The following is a 21,665-nucleotide window of genomic DNA, read 5'->3' as shown; positions in this document are numbered from 1 at the left end:
CCCCCCCCCCCCCCCCCCACACCGCTGTAACAAAGCCCCCCAGAGCAGAAAACACTGAAAAGTTTCATATTTTATTTCTAAAACTCGATTTTAATTCCCTCCATTCAACGTGAAAAAATCCTGTGAACATTAAACTAAAAGTGTTTTTAGTTTGTGATCAAATATTACATTTTTTTGTTCTTTTCCAATATCATAACTTTTTCTGTTTTATTTTGAAATAATTTTTATTTATTTTTAATAGATTATTTTAACTAATTTCATTCCTAAAACAAGAAAAAAAACATTGTTACTATTAAATTTAAAGAGTTTCCTCATTAGTCCCTAAATATTTTACTATAAAGACAAATAAACACTTTCTGTTGCGGCGCTCAATGAAAACGTACATTTGAAATCATTAAATTTGCTGAGTCAGAACGTAACAGGTCACATATTAAATGTGATGTTGATGAACATCGTGTCCTCGAGGTGACGTCATCGTGTGATGACATCACTGACATGCAGGTGATGACATGCCCAGTTTAAATAATGTGCAGATGAATTTTCTGGGCTGCAGCTCCCGCGTCTTAGCTAAACCCGAAACATCGTACGTCAGTACGTGACGAAGTTGGCGGGAAAGATCCCGACACGGCCGTCGTCCAGACGCCCCTCCCACCAGTCGTACTGGGATTCCGTCTTGGTGACAATGGTGACACGGTCGCCGGGGACGAAGCTCAGGTCGCCGGGCTGCTGGCCTGTGAACGGATGTGTTGCTGTGGCAACAAGCTGGCCGCTAGCTCCGCCCACTGGGGGTCCTCCACCTGGAAGGTAAGATAAACATTATTTAAAGGAACAACGTGTCGGTTTCTGGAGGAAAACTGGTCTGAAAGTTTCATTAAGAATAAACAAAGTCACTTTCAGATCCACAGAATAACTGAAAAATAATTATTTTCCATTATTAATTATAATGTTTATCACCATTAAATGAAATAGAATAATAATATTCTCCTCTAAAACATGTTATTTAAATGAGTGTATATTTAATATCAGTGTCTGACCACTAGAGGGTGCTGCAGCCTCAACACTGACACACACACACACAGCTGACAGCAGGATTATTGATGAGTCGCTGTGTGTTGATATTAACAAACTCGCCAAGGTCGTGGGTTAATATATACCTGAATGAAAACACTGAAGGAAAGGAGGTGGCGGAGAACCAGTCTCTCTGCTGGCCACCAGGGGGCGACGCCCCTCTGATGACAGTGGAGCTCATAGACTTCTATACAATCAAAGTTGAACTGTTCTGAGATGATTGAGGAGGAAACCAGGAGGAAACTAGGGGGTAGTAGAGAAGGTATAAAAGGACACAAGGTACCCGTGAAAACTCACCTGAAGTCTCAGATTTATAGACGGAGATGCTCGGGTAGAGGGCGTTTTTACCCGTGTTGGGTGGCGGTTGCTGGTAACTGGTTGGTGGTTGCTGGTAACTAGTTGGCGGTTGCTGGTAGCTAGGTGGTGGCTGCTGGTAGCCGAATTGTGGTTGCGGGTAACTGGCTGGCGGTTGCTGATACGTGCTCTGCGGTCTCTGCGGTGGAGCTGGCGGTCTGGCTGGAGGAAGAGACGACTGGAAAGAAAACCATAAGAATCTCATCACGTGTGAACTGGTACATCATCTTTGGTTGACGGTGTAAATGGTGTTCGGTACCGTCGGATGCATGTTCTTGCTTGTCCAGTCGGCCCTGTAGGCCTCAGTGTAGACCTCCAGGATGTGGTAGAGGTCGTAGCACTCTGGCGGCGGCTCAACATCGCCATTCAAAATGGCGGACGCACGGATTTCGCGCCCGTAGAACCTGCCACCATACAAATACATGTTGAATAACTAAATGTATGTTCACTTGAACGCTGCGGATAAAGGTGGGTGGGTAGATCTGGTTCTGTTCATACTTGCGGTTGGTTTCTTTGCGTTCAATCAGGCCAGATCCCTCCAGAGAAATACCGGCAAACAGACCTCGGGATCGGCAGTAGGTAAAGACTGCCGTCGTGCTGCGAAGGGCCACGTCAGCCTCAACATTCCTGAAAGAACAAAAAGATATTTGTTTTCTTGGTGGTATTAGTGCCACAGCCAAAGGGCCATTCTGAAGACGAGCACTTCTAAATACACAACCTGTTCATTTCATTGCAATGTTGTGCATTTGCCCATGAAGGTGTTCCACAAGGTACGACCTTTGGTCCTCTGTTTGTCTGTCAGCAGGACTGCACAAAAACTACTGGCATGCATTCTATGAAACTTGGTGCATCATGGGTCAAGAAAGAACCACTTAAAAAAGCGTATTGGTATCAACATTGGAAAATAAGGCATGGTCTGGCAGAGACCAGTACCCTTCTATTGATGTTTACAAAGCTAAAGCCTGTACCTTTGAAATTTTCTCATCTACGGTTTACAAGTATTTATATACTATTTGGGGTGTTGGGGAGTAGTGAACTACATGTATTTCAACTAGGAGTTGAATTATTTTGCTGGTAGTTCAACAACATTGATTTGGCATCGATGGCGACATTGATCTTCAGCAGGGTGAAGACTGTTTTAGTTGTCAGATGTTAGAAAACTGGAAGACAACAGGTCCGTGTTTAAACAAGCACTCAAGTCGGTCTGAAGAGGTGCCGGTTTATTTTCTGGTTTCCTGAATGACCTGCGGGCACTTTTTGGGAACAAAAAACTCAACTGAGTGGCATTTTTACTGGCATGTAACACTATTATATCACGCATCACATGTACATTATCAATTTGATCAGTTTTTCTAGTTACACAACCGAAAATGTCCCGACGGCAGCGTCACTGAAATGAATTTCAACTCACAGCTGTTTATTTGATTTGGCGTATCTGGAAAGATTAAAACAGGATCTGATGTTTTCACCCTTCATGCTTACGATGAAGCTTAATCGACTCATTCAGTCATAAAAACTGTTCCTTGGAGACACTTGCAGGTTGCCTCCAGACCGACACAAGCGGAAACCTCAACACCGCTGTGGTTCCTAAACTCAACCGTTTAACTGTTTGACAGACGTTTGAGCTTCGGGCCTCAAAACAGAAAGTCATTAACTTTCTCACATCGGGAGGCCAATTTCAAACACCGAGGCTGTCATTTACACCAAAAGTTATTATTAAACGTAATTAAATGTGCCGGCAGACAGACGGAGGGGGATCAGGTCCTCACCTGCCCATGGGTCCCACGGCGACAGTGCAGTTCCCGCCCAGCGTCAGGTTCCCGCCCTTTGTGAACGCCTCGACGGCCCGCCGCTGATTCAAGATGATCACCAGGTCGGACACCTGAGGGCAGAACATGTAGAAAGGATGACTCAGCAGTTCTCTCACACTCAATAATACAAAACGTAGAATTGTGACGATCCTTTTCAGTGTTTCGAAATGTAAAAGGACACTTCTGCGTACGTGGACTCACCTCCACCCCGATCTCGAAGCCGCCTCCCAGACCGGCGATGCCAATGGCCGACGGCGCCGACCAGCCTGGACACAAACAGCAGAACAGGCGTTCAACGAGAGGCGGCGGCGCTTTTCTTCTTCTTTAATAAGAAATAAGAAGAGTCGGCAGACGGGGGTCTGGACCCGAACCACTGTTCCATCCAGACCAGTGACCAAGTTCACGCAAATTAACCAGAAATCACCATCTTAACGGAGCGTCGCCTTTCTCCGTATGCTAATCCAGTAAGCGCGGTGAGCCAATCAAATCAGCTGTTTTCCCGCCATGTGGACAACGGTGTGAGTACCGTGTGAGTCTCTCAGTACCGGTGAGAGAGAGAGAGAGAGAGAGAGAGGCAACAGACCAGCTTCACAAACTTTCTCTCTCTCTCTCTAACTACAAGGTCGGAAACATCGCTAAATTTAGCATCCGGCTAAATGAGTCCTGCAGCAGTGAGATGACTCAGCATTTTTTCACTTTTTTATTTCGTACATTTGTGTGAGACAACCAGAAAACACATCAGTGGACAAACCCTTAGGTGAATTTTTAAGCTCTCCTGTGTCCGAAAAGAGGCGGAGCCTAACCAGTGTCAAAATGAGGGGATTAGACGTCATCACGAGAACAGCGGGCTGCCTTTAGCTCCGTGGACGTGAGGTCACGTGACCGCGGCGTGCGATTGTCTTCACGCTTCGTGGTGAAGATGATCTCGAGATGATCTTAAATATGAAAAATTGTTATTCTCCTTCACAATCCAATGGGAAATAATGCATGTCTAAAGCAGCGTTTCTAATGAGTTTGTTGAATTAATGATGATGTCATCGTCGTTTTGTGATGAATGCTTTTAAGAGACGATGCAGTGCGTTGGAGGGGAAATAGCCTGGAACGTAATGAAAAACAGGATCTGTACACTGTTTATCAGCCATCTGTGGGACGTGACCAACAAAGACTCGTCTGTCCAGCCTTTAGTCACGTTGATCGAATCAACAGAGTAAAAATATTTGATCAAGAATTCAGTGCTCTTGTTTTTATTGGCACCAAACTGCTCCTTTAATCTGGAAACCCAACCACCCCGCGGGGGAGGGGGGAGGTCTCTTACTGCCGGACGGGTGAATCAATAATCAGATGACTGCTCGCCACGGGGAGGTCTGAGGGAGTTTTTCTGTTTGCTGTTGCCACGGCAACACATCCCAAAAAAGACAAGTAAAAGGTGAAAGACGAAGAGGAGGAAGACTCCCTGTCTAACACCGACCAATAAAACCTCCTCAAAGACCAGAACCTAAACCACCAACCAAACCTCCTCAAAGACCAGAACCTAAACCACCAACCAAACCTCTTCAAAGACCATTGCCTGAAGGGCAAAAAGAAGAAGACCCCATTCATAACGCTTCCTAGAAAAGGTCAAGGAACCTGTAACAGAAGGAAGGTTCTTCGCATCTTTGTGATTGTTACAGAACATCTTGTGAATGAGGGGGATGTCAGGAGGGCTAACGTTAGCAGCGCCTTCGACGAGCCTCTATACATTTGGGCTTTTACAGCTGCAGGACCAGTTTGTTTGTCAGTGCTTGAAAGGTGACACAGCTTCGGTGGGTTACAATGGGTCTTTAGTCGAACTGGAACCAAAGCATGGCATCAATTTACAATTATAATGTGGTCACATTGACGTGATCTTCCCTTCTTTTAAAGGTTTACTGGAAAAAGTCGCCCTTTGTGACGATGCTGCTAACATTTGAGCCTCGACCCTGGAGAAGTTCTTCAGCCTTCAATGAGGTCGACTTGTTTCCACTTTAATCGCTAATGACGTTTTCAACATTCTTCCAATCATTTAGTTTTTCCATTCTGCCAGTCTGATCATCTAAATCAGACGTCATTTCTGTTTTTGCCACCGTTTTGGGGTTGTTTACTCATTTCAATTTATTCCACTTTTCTTCCATTGGTGCTTCTTTCAATCTCAACTGCTGTGTTTTTCCATCATTCCTCTGCCGTCTCCAGCTTTGAGCCACTCTACTCCAGTTTGACTAGATAGGAACAATATGTTGACAAGAACCAACACCTTCTAGACAACTAGACCGTTGTCAAAGACCACTAGTACCTCCTGAAGGAAGAGAAACTCCTTGTAGACAACTAGAACCTTGTATGGTCTTTAACAGCGTTCTCAAGGCCACTAGGATCTCCTCCTAGAAACAGAACATCCTCAAAGACCAGCAGAGCAGGTCTAGAACTAACCGACAGGCAGACAGACAGGCAGACAGACAGGTTCTTACGTCTGTCGGCCATCCTGGCGATGACGATCCCGCTGCCCCCCCTGGCTGTGATCATGAAGCCGGCCTTGATGACGGAGATGATGGCGAGACCTTCGGCCTTCGCGATCACATGAGCTGCAACGCAGGAAACAACACAACCGTTACAATGCTACTTCCTGTCCAAGGGCAGACGCCGCCGTGGAAGGCCGGGTCGTGGTTTCTGGTTACCGGGGATGAGCTTGTCGGGTCCATTCCCTTTGGAGAGCTCAGTGAAGTCTCGGAGGATCTTGGCGGCCTTCTTGGCCTCAGACTTCAGATTGGAAGGGATCGGGTTATTCACTGCAAAACACGCAAATAAAACGCTTCATTAAAAACACTAACAGCACATTCAGAGTGAGTCTGACCTTTCCCATCACTTCTTAGCCCTGCGTCAAACGCGAACCCTCCGAAAACAAGTGACTCCGAGGAGTCACAGAGTCCGTCGAAGGGCTCCTTTTGACCGAGTTTTAATCTAATTGTCAATCTTTGCCAAAGGACGAGCAGACCTTTAAGAAAGCTCTGATTGTGACATTCTTTATTTTTTATGAGGGTTCTGTGAGCTCGTTGGTTTCTAAAAGTAGATTTATATTCCATCTATCAACTAAATCAGGAAATGAATATCAATATCAATGAAATCCAGTGCACGCATCCATCTACTGAGACCGTTCACGTAACGACCTGCTATATATATATAAGAAAAACTTCAAATGACGATAAAATAACGAATCAGACTTATTGGTGACGGCCCACAGAGACAACCTCCCGATGCCAGGATGCTGCACAGACTCTGAGACACCCACCAGGACCTCCGTCCTCTAAACACTGAGGAACTGGACCACGAGTTTCCTGACATTTGCAGTGCGAGCGTTCAGCTGCTAGGCAGCACAGCAAGGACTCGTAAACAAGTCAGAACCAGCGGACTTCCCCCACCCAGACTGTAAGACTTGAGCGCTCCAGATCACGCTGCCTCTGCAGCGCCGGCGGCGTTGGAAGGGATTCCACCTGTCACCATGGCTTCTCTGGGCTGCCATCAGGACGCCGCTACGGGGCCTGAAAGGAATAACCACAACCACGCTGGAAAACAGCGTTAACGGCCCACGCGCCTGAACTGAACCCGCCAGTCTGGGTTCATTGGGTCCACGTCACAGCTTCATTACACAACGCATAAAAACAGATGTGAAACCAATTCAATTATTTTAACCCAATTCTAAAAACCTAACTTGAGAACGGACTTGTGCACCTGCCATATACGCCTTTAATGCCCAGCAAACCAGGGGGGAACATCAGCCGGACCCAACCTGAAATACTGGAGGCCTGGAGGACTAAAGGACCGCTCTGTCCTGGCGTCATGGTCCAGGAATGTGCTGCTGTTGGCAGACTGCTCTCTGCTGCCTCACTCTGTTGTCACAGTTTGCGACTCCAGCAGCACAAACAGGAACAAACACCAAAATCACAGTTCCAAACCAGAACTGAGTGCTTCCTGCGAGGAGGTTCTGTTTTCAGTTCCAGTTATTAGTTTGTCCCTGAGCACTGTTGGCAGCCGTTAGACCGGACCGAGACCTGCTAACGAGCTAGCAGACTAGCTAGCTAGAGATGTTTCTATTTGGAGAAGTTCTTGCTGTGTGTGTGGTTCTCAGTACCAGTAATCTGTGGGGGGGTCCAACTGGTGTTGTTCTAGTCGTGTATGAGGAGGTTCCAGTTGACATCAAGGAGTCTCTAGTGCCCAGTAATCTATGAGGAACTTCTCTTAGCCTGTCAGGGGGCTCTAGTGGCGGCGGAGGAAGTTCTCATTGTCTCTGAGGAGGATCTATTGGACAAGGAGGTTCTAATGGTGTTTTAGGAGGTTCTGGGGTCGACAGCTGGAAAGGTGTCTATATCTCAAAGGTGTTAAAGATCTTTGCATGAGGAGGTGATGGATGAAGGACCAGGTTTCTGGGTGGTGTTCCTGGAGGAGAGGCGGAGTCATTACACGCCTCGTCATGTGATGCAGTGAGTCAGTCGTTAAGCAGCCGCTGAGCTCATTGAAAGTGAAACAGGTTCCACTACAGACGTGAATGAAGTTTCATCAAGATTCATTCAAACTCATCCATTTAAATGTCAGCTGACTCACACGGCAGTGACGTCACCGCTGTCACCATGACGACGCCTCGCCACGGAACCCTCTGCTGAATGACTCGTTGACCAATCACGGGGCCCCGAGTCCAAACACACTCAGAAAAGAGCCGATTCAACGTTAATGAGAGCTGGTTAACGCTAACGAGCTGTCATGGATTCACGGCAGGGCCGTTGCCATGGCGACAGCTGTGTGCTATCCATCATGCGTTGGACTTGAGTTGAAATAAATGGGAACCAAGGTCCGACAACATAACCAGGACTCGCAAGACCAGAACCTCTTCAAGACCCAACCAGACTGATCCGAGTTCATCCGAGAGAACCACTACCACAGACAACGAGAACCTCTTCAAACATCACTCAAGCCCTGGAAAGAACATTTTCATAGCCTGAACATAACGCACAAGAACCCCCCAGAAACTCAAACCTCTAGAACCTCTATATACAGGATTCCTCAACACGTATCCGTAGAACCTCTTCTTACAAGACCACTAGAACCTCCTCGTAGATGACGAGAAGCCTGCAAGAACCCCCTTCAGGACCACGAGAGCCTCTCCGATGAATATCTCTGTAGAACCTAAAACACCAACAGAACCCTCTGGAACCATCACATCAGCTGACAGCGGCACCGAGACCAGGTTCCAGGTTCCTGTTTTAATCAATCCCTTTCACAGTCGAAAAACACACGGAGAACCTGTAGATCCTGTGGAACCGGAACACTGAGAGGAAGTGGCAGAGAGATGGGGAACACAGACCGAGACAGGTAGGGAGGGAGACAGGTAGGGAGGGAGACAGGTAGCGAGGCAGACAGGTAGGGAGGGAGACAGGTAGCGAGGCAGACAGGTAGCGAGGCAGACAGGTAAGGAGGGAGACAGGTAGGGAGGGAGACAGGTAGATCTTACTAGATGAATCGTTCAGTTTTATAAACTTACTTTTGCTCCGCGTCTCTCTGGTTCTCCTCCTCCGGACAGGTGAGCTGCGCGAGCCTCTCTCGTCTCTTCACTTCCGCCTCACCTGATTGTCAACAGCCGCGCGCGCTGCCGGAAACCGCGCACACACACGTCACGCGAGATTACAGAAGGCAGATGAAGCGAGCCCACCTGGACAGGTGGAAGCAGATGGGCGGAGTTACAAACCCATTTTCGCGACGTCACTGCGGTGACAGTGAATGGACATGACGTTGTCAGGGAGACGGGCGCCGCGCGGACAGCCCCTGACCGAGGGGGGTTGGAACAGCTGGGCGCGCTCCCGTGCGTGCTCCCGAATCCGGAGCTTTCTTTCCCCTCAGTTCAGTCTCTCAGGCAACGCTCGTGACGTCATCACTTGAATATTTAAGCGGAATTATGATTTTCTCATATTTTTGATTTTGATTTTTTTTCATACATATGATTCGATTTTTAAATGATATACTGTATATAATATACATATATATATATAGACATTCAGCAGGTCTCAGATCAGTCATAAAGTCTTCTTTTATTAATAATAATAATAATAATAATAATAATAATAATAATAATAATAATAATAATAATAATACATTTTATTTGTATAGCGCTTTTAAAAGATTCTCAAAGACACTTTACATATAATTTAAAAAAATCAATACAATTAAAACAAGTACTATTAAAAACAGGCAGGCTACAAGTGCGTGCATTAAAAACAAGCAGGCTATTCTTAAGAAGTAAGTTGGGTTAAAAAGATATACTGTGAAGTTAAAAATGGTTAAAAAGATGTAATATGCAGTTATAAGACGGTTTAAAAGCAGGCACATTTAAAAACAAGTTTGTGATGTAATACAGATGAAATGAAATAGTGGATTATTGGGGGTTGAAGGCAATTCTGAAGAGGTGGGTTTTGATGAGTGATTGATTTTATTGGTCATATTTGTTGAGTTAGAGAGTTTAGAGATAACTTTCTAACAGTCTACGTGATAAGAGAGCAAAGTGATCACATTCCTATTAATAATATTGCAGTAGCACTATGGCAGCAGTAGTAGTATTAGTAGTACTAGCAGTTAATTGACTGATCCTCTGAACCGTACCACCACCTGCCCTCGGTCACCTGCTCCGGAAGCCATCTGGTTTCCATGGTTACCCATTAACTAAGATGACATGTGGAGTCTGGGAGTCCATCACTCTCAGCTGACATTTAAGGGCGACCAAGCCGAAGATGCGATTGGTCGCGCAGCTCAGCCGCCTGAGGAAGAGCGGATCTTAATCTTTGCATGTCTCAACGTTGAGCAGCTATTTACAGATTCAAAGGGTCATGTGTTTCCTCTCAGATGCACAATGCGGAAAATCGCTCCACCCAAAAATGTGTTTTTATTTTAAAAATCGGACCAAAGTTGCCTGCGGGAGGAAGTAGTCCTCCATCAGCTCAAATCCTCCAAAGCTCCAGGACCACCAACACCAGGAGCCAGACCTTTGTATTTCTGAAGTTTTTATTATTAGAAGTTGAGTTTCTGATGCTGCGTTTCTTCAAATGTTGGCCTGCTGCAGGGAAGGTGAACCAGAATCAGGACCCGGCTGCAGTAAAATGAGAGGTTTTCTAAAGGAAGTCTGTTGATCACAAACACTACCACCGCTTCTGTCCACAGGGGGCGCCAAACCCCACACAGCATTGTATTTATGTTCTCCTCTTCCTCGTTATCTTCTTCCATCTCTGGTGCCATTAATCCTGCGTCTCTTTAAATAGCCGGCTGGATAAACATCAGTCGGCCATTTGTCTTCCTAATGCGTTTCCATTCCCTGTGTGTGTGTGTGCGTGTGTGTGTGTGTGTGTGTGTGTGTGTGTGTGTGTGTGTTCAGGCCTCCCAGTCCCAGAAGTCAAAATCCTCCAGTTTCGGTCATTTTTCATGTCGTGGAGTCACTTTGAATGCCCCCTGAAGGATTTGTAGGGGACTAGAGGGCTCAAATGTCCAGTCCTCTACCAGTCAACTTCCCAACCCTCCGACTCCCAAGTCCTCCGACTCCCAAGTCCCCTTTCAGGTCCTCTAGTCCACTGCTCTTAGTCTCCTCATAGTCATCTATCAAGTCTTCTGCAGCCTATCAGTTGTCCTCCAAGTCATCCAGTTCCTTCTGAGTCCTTCTTCTCCAATCATCTACAGATCATCTTTTCATTTATTTTCCAAGTCTCCATTTCAGGGGTTCCTCATTTATCGATGTATTATTTCCAAGTCCTCTAGTCCCCAAATAATCCTGCTGCCAGTCCTCAAGATATGGACTCCAAGGGAACTAAAGTCCTCTAGTCTCTGACAAGTCATATATCCCCCCCCGCGCCCCCCGAAATGTAGTCCCCAAGCCCTCTAGTCCCCTCTGAGTCTTTCCAGTCCTCTATGAGCCCCCTTTCCACACCCTGTCCTGTACGAATCCTCCTGGAAGTCCCCCATCATTTGAGTCCTTGAGTTCTCTATTGATTTTAAGTCGTCCTCGCAGGTGTGTTTGCATGATGCGGCCTCTGGCCGAAAGTATGTGTGTGTGTGTGTGTGTGTGTGTGTGGCAGAGCTTCAGGTGTGAGTCATCGGTGGTGAGTAATCAGTAGCTCGTCCCACTCGCCGTCTATTGTTCCTGCTCCTTTTATGTAACCTACAGTAGCAATTTAAAACCGGTACGCGCTCGCCGACTTATTGTTCCAGGATCAGAGTCATGTGACTCAGTCACCAGCACAATCAATAAACAGGTGTTTCAGCACGGTTTAGCACGTCAATGACGCTAGTTAGCTGCAGTTAGCATTCATATGCTAAGTCGGTATATCTTTACTGAATGCTGACGCTAGCTAACAAGTTGCTCATATTCATTCTACAATGTGAGCTAATATTGTGAAGATTCAGACCCTTAGTTTGCCCGGCTAACACAAGCTCATGTAAAACTACAATATTAGCTCTTTTGTAGCATTAGCTCAGTGAGCTAATGTCTAATGTTTACATATTGATTAGCTCACTGAGCTAATGTCTAATGTTTACATATTGATGCATTATATAATTAACGTAAACTAGGTCCAAGAAGTTAGCTCAAGTGCCTTCCAACAAAATGCTAAAGTTAGCATTCAGTCACATATCCAACTGTAGCTTCAGACCAAGCAGGCTAATGTTAGCATCCGGGAGCTAGTTAGCTCCTGAAGCTTAGCAGCATTATTTTGGGCTAAAATAAGACAACATATGAAATAAGACAAGAGTGTAGTTGATGGGATCCGTTCCATCCGCGATCCGGTCCTGACTCGAGGACGAGGATCTGAGGTTCTCCGGGAACGATATCGCAGACAAAACATTATCATGAGACGATCATCAGCCGGACAACATCGATTCGTCTCCATGACAACGCTGTCATCACATCACCAAAATATCACCAAAATAAAATGTGACTCAGCAGAAAAACGCACAACAAAGGTCCATCTGTCTCCCAACAAACTGACCTGAAGAAGAGGAAGAAGAGGAGGAGGAAGAAGAGCTGCATGTTGAGTTTGGCTGACTTCAGTCAGCTGTAATAACATTATTATTATTATTATTATTGTTATTATCCATCCATCCATCCATCCATTGTCTACCGCTTATCCTGTATTTAGGGTCGCGGGGGGGCTGGAGCCGATCCCAGCTGTCATTGGGCGAAGGCAGGGTACACCCTGGACAGGACGCCAGTCTATCGCAGGGCCGACATGTAGAGACAAACAACCATTAACGCTCACATTCACACCTACGGGCAATTTAGAGTCACCAATTAACCTATCCCCATCCTGCATGTCTTTGGACTGTGGGAGGAAGCCGGAGAACCCGGAGAGAACCCACGCTTACACGGGGAGAACATACAAACTCCACACAGAAGGGCCCGACCCGGGAATCGAACCCAGGACCCTCTTGCTGTGAGGCGAGAGTGCTACCCACTACACCACCGTGCAGCCCATATTATTATAATTATTATTATTATTATTATTAATAGACAAGGTTGTAATACCACTCATCAGACGTTAATTAGCTAAACTGTGGAAGGTGTGTGTGTGTGTGTCATTAGCTCCAAGACTGCAGCCGAGCTGGTTGGACCACACACACACACACACACACACACACACACACACACACACACACACACACACACACACACACACACACACACACACACACACACTAACGTCAACAATAACATGTCAGGATTTTACGAGCTAGCAAATAGCCACTGCCGCCGCTAATGATTTCAGTTCCCGTTAAAGCAAATAAACACGAAAAAAAAGTCTTAATTTGGGAAAAAATATATATCAAAGTGTTTATTCTCCTTCAGTATTTACATATTGCACACAAAACGGTATAAATACAGCAGAGTAGTACCAGTTATTATTATTATTACTGAGCATCATGGAACACAGTCGGCATCGAACGCCGTTCGTCCGTTCACGTCCTCTGAAGCTCGGACCGAAACACCACAAGTTCAGGTTTCTGGGGAACCCGGGGTCCTGGTCCGGGGTCCGCCTCCATTCAGCCACAACATTAATCCCACCGCTGCGTTCTATACATCCAGGAGAACCAACCAGACCGTCGGAGAAACAAAATCCATCGTGAGAACAAGTCCAGCAGAGTCCAGCAGAGTCCAGCAGAGTCCAGCAGAGGGGGTCTGGTCTCATGTCGACTGGATTTAAAGAAGGAGAGAGAATAACAACGTGAGCGCTCTCTTAGAAACAAACAGGATCCTCCTGAAGGTTCCACCCAGAACCATTTGCTTCTGGGTTCTTTGTGAGACTTAAGGGTTTCACTGAGAACCGAAAGGGTTCTTCACACCCAAAACCTGCCAATCATGACTGATGAAGGTTTCTCGTTGGGTTCCAGGTGGAACCTTCACAACAGATTCTACCAAGAACCCAAAAGGTTCTTCTTATTTACCAATAAGACAAGCTGAAGAACCCTCCCTATGGTTCTCCATAGCACCTTAATTTCTAAGAGTGGAGAGTCAGGTTACAGGGTCCAGATTCTGCAGGTTCTGCAGGCGGTTCCAAAGGTTCTTCTATGTGTGCTGTAGGACTGAGGTTCTCTTGGTTCTACCAGTCTGTGGGGTCTGGAGTTCCACATTATGAAGAGGCTGCATGCTGAGCGGGTTCTGCCGGTTCCGTACATGTGGTGTAAGATGTTTAACAGACTATTCTTGGTAGAACCTGTGGGGTGCAGGGACTCTCTAGTGGTCTGCTGGGTGTTCTGCTGGTTCCTCACCGTGTCTACCTGTCGGTGCAGCGAGGGCTGTTGGCGAGCCGGATCAGCAGACGAGCACAGCGCCTGTAATCTGGAATCACATCAGGGGGGTCAGACCGGACCGGATCATAGCGGATACACGCAGCTAGCCTCGCTGCTAGCCACACTGCTAGCCACGCTGCTAGCCTCGCTGCTAGCCTCGCTGCTAGCCTAGCTGCTTTTACATGAATGTATAATGATGATGAAAGTTTAATTATTATTTACATGAACATACCTGTACAATAGTACACAAACTACACAAACGGCCAATAAGCTGTCAGATTTGTCTTTTCTCTCACACACACACACACACACACACACACACACACACACACACACACACACACACACACACACACACACACACACACACACACTCACAGGCCGGCGTGGTGCAGTCTCTGGTGCTGTGGTAAAGTCGGTAGAAATGTTTCCTGCACTTGGGGTTGAAGTAAAGCGGACCTGAGGACAGGGAGACGCACGTCAGGAATACTGCTCTCTGATTGGACGGAGCGCCGTGACTCAGCAGCTCATTAGCATTCAAAATCACACTGAGAAAAACTGTTAGAAGTGAAAATACACTGAGCATTATTATATAAATATATCATCATTATTATTATTGTATACTATTATATATTATTACTATATATTATTATATAAATGTTTTATTATTATTGAAGTTTAATCTACAACACTATAACATTTTAATAAACTGATCATCTCTTTTTCATGGCACTCCTTTGATTCTATGCAGATTAAGGAAATAAATGTAGAAATTTAAAGAGAAAAATATTACATAATAAATGAAAAACTTACACACGATTAAAAAAAGACATTCTTTAAAATATACAGGAAACATAAATACATTAAAATGCTATTTATATTGTATTGTCAACACATTTATTTATTCTTTTATTTCACTTTGTACTTTTTATTTATTTGTTTTTCATATTTCATTTTTTCTTGTTTTTCTGTAACGGATGGATTTGCTCTGCCTCCGTTCCTCTGACTCTCAGGTGTGTGTGATGAGTTCTCACCTGTCAGGTGTTTGATGAACTTCTCCTTGTGTCGAGGATCTCTGGGTTGACCCTCTGAAATAAAAGCAGAGCCGTCAACAATCACGGAGCTTTTACTTTGACGGGCAGCAGGAAGAGATCCACCTCCGGGAGAGACCACATCACTGTCACACCGTCGCTGAACCAAACCAAAGCCTTCGTCCAAACACACAAACTGATCCCTGATCAGAGATCAATCATCTGTACAACAGACCAAACCGGGACCACAAAACCACCTCCTAGTAGGTTTGCAGATCCAGAATCCTCAAGTCTGCTTGAGGAGGTTCTGGATCGCAGCTTCTGATCAGGACTAAGAACTGGCCTCCAGGGACAGCAAGCACCGCTCCGTCGACAGGAGACCGGAGGAGAACCCACTCTGAAACACCATGTAGATCAGGTCCAATGGGAGTCCAGAACCGCTTGGAAAAGTCCGCAGAGAGACCATGGATCCCTGGACCCCGACCTGAGTCGGCTCAAGGAGCAGCTCTCTCTCCATGCTGGATCGTAGTAGTCCACCGCCAGGATCCTCATCCTCAGGGTCTCCAGACTCTTCAGCTGGAGGAAGCGAGACCTGACAAGACCTTCCTTCACTCTGTCCTGCAGCAGACCACCTAGAGGGACCGGGTCTCCACGTAGACCCCCCAACGTTGGCTTCCAGCTCCTGAACCATGGTCTCAGCGGTGGTCTGGGAGGTGGACTGCTGTCCCCCCAAACACAACTTCAAACAACTCTCTAACGTTCCACTGCTGAGGGACTCTGTGAACCAGATCTAGACCCTCAGCTGGACTCCCTAATGGACTGGACTGTAAATGTTTCTTCTCTCTGATCCAAACAAGCGTTTCATCGTTTCTATTTCTGACTCCGTTAACGGAGACCTGCAGACGGGTCCAGAACAGCCCGGATCCTTCATTCTGGTCTCAGTAGAGGAAGTATTCTGATCCTGCACTCAGGTAAAAGTACTGGCTTCAAGGTAAAAGTATTGCCTTTAAACTGTTACTCGGGTAAAAGTTTTGAGAGTAAAGTATGGCAGTGATATCAGTATATGTACTTAAATAATGAGTACTTGTTGGTACTTTAAGTGCATTTTGATGCAACAGAGTATTTTAACCCTGTAGTAGTAGTAGTAGTAGTATTAGCAGTACTGACCCGGTCCCGGCGGAGACCTGCTCTCTCTCTCCGGGGTCTTCACTCCGTTCCCGGGGAGTCCCGCCTCCGTGTCGGTCCTGGTCCTGGAGGACCGGCCGACCAGGTCCAGGACGCTGCAGCGACCCGCAGCCAGCAGCAGCACGAGGAGCGCCGACAGCAGCATCACTGAGACCTGAGGGAGGGAGGGATCGATGCATTCAGTCATTGATTGATTGATTGATTGATTGGTCGGTTGAGGTCACTCACGTTCCGGAGCTTTTGAAAACTCCACAAACGTTCCAGTAAAACTATCAACTCTCTGATTGACTGAGTGATCGATTGATCGGGTTTAAAGTGATGAACTGATCGATGTCTGACCGGTTTGTTGATCAGACTTCTGCTACTTATCAATATTATATAATCATAAATAACGATATTTGGGTGAAACATTTCTCCGGTTTTTAAATGAGAAATAAATAAATTATATAAGGAGATAAAGTTCCTCATCTGTGTACTAGTACTTCTATCGTACTAGTACTACTAGTAAAGTGATATTGATGATTTTAAAGTGAATCTAACTTCCTGATAAAGTACCCGTCTGTCTGCCCGCCCGTCTCTCGTCTCCGCGGCTCGGAGCGGCTTGGAGCGCTTCTGCTGCCCGGCGCGCGGCTCTCTGGTCCCGGCTCGTGCCTCGCGGCGGGTCCCGGATGTCCCGGATGTGTCTCTGCGTGTCTTTTAGCGCTTCTCTCGGTTCGGTGCGTTATCCCGGGTCGGTGTCCCGGTCGGTTATCCCGGGTTGTTGTCGGTGTGATCCGCGTGACGAGCGCCGGCGCCGCTCATGATCACACCGGCTGGAGGAGCGCGCGCACAGGCGCATTCTTCTTCTTCATCATCATCTTCATCTTCAGCATCGGTCCTTCCAGCTGTCAGAGAGCCGCGCTCATGTTCACGTGGGCCAGAGACTTCCTGTCCGGTGCCGGTCCGGGAAAGACCCGAGAGTCCTGCAGAGACTCCGCAGACCTCCTCCTATCGATCAGGCGGATCAGCTGCGCGCTCCTCCTGCTCCTCCGTCCTCTGTGGAAATGATCTGCTTCTGCAACCTGATCACGGAAATACGGGAGGAGAAGGAGGAGGCGCGCGTGCATGTGCAAGCAGACAGCTAACACGCACGCGCGCGCGCGCGCGCACACACACACACACACATAAGACAGCAAAGTTTGACAGATCAGCAGAGCCCCGCCCCCGTTAGTGGAAACACACTCGAATACTTCTGTTGTTTCCATTTTCATTGGGAGTAAAAGTACTAATACACACTGTTAAAGTACTCAACTACACGTTAAAGTACTAATACACACTGTGAAAACACTCCATTACGAGAAAAAGTACTTATACACACTGTGAAAGTACTCTACTACTACAACTTTAACTGCATTTAGATACTTTTACTACCTTAATTTCAGCAGGACTTTACTACTTGTTAAAGTGTTTTTCATGCTTGTTAGAACCTCGTATCTCCAAAAGGAAAAACATCCATCACTGGGAGGTTCAGCGAGACCCAAGATGGTCCTCGGGTTCTCTAGCAAGTTTTGGGGCTTCGTGAGGTTTCCAGAGGTTCTTGAGATGGTCCCCTAGAGGTTCAGGGGAGTCTGGGGTTCACGGGGGAGTATTTGAGGAGGTTCCTGTGGTTCTTCGGGAGGGTTTCATGGGCTCTCAGAGGATTCTGGGTTTTTTAGAGGATGCAAAGATTCTTGAGCAGGTTCCACATGTTTTCAGAGTTCTTCAGGGATTTAGGTCCTTGTTGGAACAGCCTTTTGAGGTTCTGTGAGGAGAAACAGGTCCTACGGGTTCGTCATTGTCAGGGGTCTTTGGTTTGATGTTTGGAGGGTTCCTGGGGGCTTCCACAAGGTTCTGGACACCCAACAAGACAGTTTTTTGTGGGGGGGGGGGGGGGGGGGGGGTTACAGGTAGAAGTTTCCAGGCTACACAAAAGGTCCCCGAGATAACCCTGAACATAACAACAAGGACTGGGAACCAGATAAAAGGTCCCACTTCCTGTCAGAGTCCCACCCTTATTTGTTCATCTGCTGCGATATGAACCACTCAGCTGCTCGGAGTGTGTGCTGGGTTGTACAACAGCGGTTAGTGTGTAACGGCTGGGGTTTACCAGGAATCAGGATTTACCAGGAATGTATGTGGGTCCGCTGCCAGGAGGTACGTCTGTGTACTTGTATGTGGAGTATTTATACACGCATGTTTTTAAACCTCTATTTATTCTGGGTTTACAGGGAGGAGCGACGCCCTCTATCTCACGCCGGAGCTGTTTATTCATGCAGGTCACTGCAGTTTTCTCACGGCCATTAACTCCACTTTGTACACATGCAGGCCTGCACCTCGGTGCTGGGGCACTTACTGCTTTGGAACGTCTCCAAGAACCTCTGGAACCAAACCCCCCAGAGCCCATTAAACGTCCCAAACGGCAGTTTAAACCTCGTTTCACCTCATCAGTGTCAGATCCTGAGGTCCAGGAACATTTTCAGACGCCCCTAAGGGTCCCTGGAACCTACTGGAAGGCCTCCCAGAACCCGAAGACTCATTAAAAGGTCTATATAGAGCCAAGGGGGCAACTCAAGAATCTCTGGATCCTCTTCCAGAACCTATGAAACTATCTCAGAGACCTTTGGAGCTTCCAGTACCTCTGGATCCTGGTCATGCAACTCTCAAGCAAGATCTTCTAAAAGACCCTGACAACCACCAGAAGAACCTCTGGAACCTCTTCAACTCTCCAGACCACAGGAATCTTTAATGAGCCAAAGAGCTCAGTTGAGAATCTGTGGAACTTCTGGACTTCCTCAAAGACCCTGGAAACCACATCAGAGAACTCGTACCACAAATCAAGAACCTCGGAAAATCTCAAAAGTCAAAACAAGGCCTTTAAGGACCCCACCTACACCTGAGCCAGGGAGCACACACAAATCTCACCGGTACTTGTGGAGCCTTCATGTAAAACCTTTTACATCATTTTGGAACCCGGCGAAAATCTTCTAGAACCCCCGACATGCTCTCTCAGACCCCAGAAACCTATGGAAACAACCTGGACTCTGGGAACCCCCCATTAGAATTTCTGGAGCCTCTTCAAGAACTGCTGCAACGACACTGAATTAAGGAATCTTCCAGCAGCTTCGGAACCTCCTCGTGACTCTGGAATTTTCACAAAGAATGTAGAAACCGTCATCAGGGCTTCAGGAGCTCCAAGGATCTCTAAACTCCCTTAACGGTGCCTTGAAACCTGGAAAAAAAACAGTTATAAAGTCCCAAAGGCATCTTCTCAAGAACCTTCGTCAAGAACCGCGTAAGCAAAGGCCTTGGTATGCTTCCAGTTCCGATGTTGGGATGCAGCTCCTCCGAGTCCGTCTTCGCGTTGACACAATCCCGTTAGATGGAGTAAACGGAACGGGAGGAAGCGAAGGCAGAAAATAAAAACCCGATAACGCCACGTGTTGCGGTTCCACCGCGACGAGAGCAGTAAGAACAAGGAAACGCCCGGGTGAAAGCGTTCCGTTCCGCCAGATTCTGTTTTCATTCCTCGCACGTTCACCTGAATCCGTCACCACAGAGGACGAACCCGAGAGCCAACAACAACACCAGGTGTGAGCAGCTGTGACCTACTTTCACTCTCTGAGAACCAGATTTCACAGAAGACGATCGGCGCTGCGACCGCATCGCAGAAGAAGAACACAGAAAAGGCCCCTGATGTTTTTGGCTCCACAACGTTTCTAAACCTCTAATGGCTCAGATTAAACCCAGACGGGGGTCAAAGGGTCCGAGGCTCTGGAGACGTCTGAGCGGTCTGAACCATTAGCTCTGAATGGGCCTCAATAATAACTGTGGTACGACCTTACTTCTCACATCTGAGCCCCGGACTCGGCAGCGTGCAGCTGCTTCGCCCGGCAGCCACAGTCGTCCTGGTTTCAGACCTCCAACAGTAACGAAGCGCCTCGTGTCTCCCTTCTTCCCAAAACGTAATAAAAATAATACCCTGACGATACGCCGTCGTTCCTCCAGGACAGACACACTGCCGCATCAGCCTGACAATGCACATATTTGTCTGCCTGCTTCATCTGACCTCCTCGGTTCCTCCACACAACAACAGCTCCGGGCTGCCGGAGAACAGACGGGTTCCTTGTTCTCCGAAAGATCGCAGTTTGGACTTTTTATGACAAATCTAATGAAGAAATGCTCACTTTATCTCTATCTCTGCAACAAATTAAAGTTGTCAGAAGTAAGAGACCCCAGTCTCCTTCAGGACCCCCAAAACGCTCTCACCTTCTCCAGGAACCTCGTTGAGAACCCTAAAATGTAATCTGGAACCTGATTATGAGCTCCCAAGCTGATCAAGAATCATTATGAAGAACCTTTGAACATTCAAACATTGATCCCAGGATCCCAACAAAGATCTGGAGCCTCCCCACAAACCTTTAAGGTACGCCTAAGAACATCTAAAACGTCCTTCAAGCTGATATCTCCTAAAGAACCCTTTAGAGCCTTCTCAAAACTATTTAGAACCTCTTAAATCTGCTCGAGAACCACCTAATAACCACACAAACCTTGCCAAGAAGAAGCCCATAAAACATATCTAACCCGGATAATCAAGAACCTCTGGAACCTCCTCAGAACCTTTGATCGGAGGCCCACACACCTTGGGGACCTCGGATTTTTCTGAAGAACCCTTCAAACCTTCTAAACGTGATCTTGATCCTTCCCAGAACCTTTGAAACGTACCGATGGATCCATGGAACCTCTCTCAAGAACCATCAGAACGTCTGCATGCAGAACCAGAGTAAACGGCTGGAGAGGAGGCAGTGGAGCAGGAGAACCAGACTTGAGCCACAGCGCCGCTCGGTGGTCGGAGGCACCAACTGCATCCCGATCGATCCTGATATTGATAACGCTGTAAAAAAGTTTTCACAATATCATGAAAAATCTAAAATTATTTCTGATTTAAATCGACGTCTTTAAAAAATATAATGAAACAGAAAAACTGATCAATATAATTTAAATACAAATCCTGCTTTAACATGTTCTGATATTTCAACTAATTATAACGTGAAATACTTGAGGAAAATGTAAAACACGGCAGAAGTTGACAGTTTGTTTTAGGAGCCAATCAGAGAATCTTATTAAATTCCATTCAAACGGGGCAACAAAAGCTTTTTGTGTGCAGATAATTAATCCGAGATATAATCTGAACGGATCAGACTGAATGACGTGATGAGATGAACGACGAGACGCTGACCTGCTGTCCACCTGCTCTCAGCCTGGACTTCTTCGGTGGTGTTGGTCCTGGTTCAGTGAATACTCCAATAATCAACCACCATGACAACCACTTAACAGGCTTTTATTATTATTAAGTTGACTAATTTAGTCTGATTTTACA

The 21,665-nt window shown here is 46.7% G+C and overlaps 2 protein-coding genes across 2 annotated transcripts; both read right to left on the bottom strand.

Moving 5' to 3' along the window:
- Positions 1–73: 73 nt before the first annotated feature.
- On the bottom strand, positions 74–8,934 carry sh3yl1 (SH3 and SYLF domain containing 1). Its single transcript, XM_084004755.1, has 9 exons — positions 8,776–8,934; positions 5,921–6,031; positions 5,714–5,827; positions 3,435–3,499; positions 3,192–3,304; positions 1,921–2,049; positions 1,682–1,826; positions 1,366–1,600; positions 74–797 (listed from the first exon to the last, which is right to left on the bottom strand). Coding segments are annotated over exons 1-9 (1,122 nt in total). The 5' UTR covers positions 8,777–8,934; the 3' UTR covers positions 74–588.
- A 4,162-nt stretch (positions 8,935–13,096) lies between these two features.
- On the bottom strand, positions 13,097–19,996 carry LOC311010180 (ALK and LTK ligand 2-like). Its single transcript, XM_084004757.1, has 6 exons — positions 16,826–19,996; positions 16,253–16,424; positions 15,089–15,142; positions 14,433–14,513; positions 14,034–14,103; positions 13,097–13,458 (listed from the first exon to the last, which is right to left on the bottom strand). The coding sequence occupies exons 2-5, from the start codon at positions 16,413–16,415 to the stop codon at positions 14,039–14,041; spliced, it is 363 nt and encodes a 120-aa protein (XP_083860883.1). The 5' UTR covers positions 16,416–16,424; positions 16,826–19,996; the 3' UTR covers positions 13,097–13,458; positions 14,034–14,038.
- Positions 19,997–21,665: the final 1,669 nt, after the last annotated feature.

The sequence above is a fragment of the Eutrigla gurnardus genome, assembly GCF_963514095.1.
Source record: "Eutrigla gurnardus genome assembly, chromosome: 24".
NCBI classification, from domain to species: domain Eukaryota; kingdom Metazoa; phylum Chordata; class Actinopteri; order Perciformes; family Triglidae; genus Eutrigla; species Eutrigla gurnardus.
The sequence above is the reverse complement of the archived record's forward strand: the minus strand, read 5'-3'. Positions and strand labels throughout refer to the sequence as shown.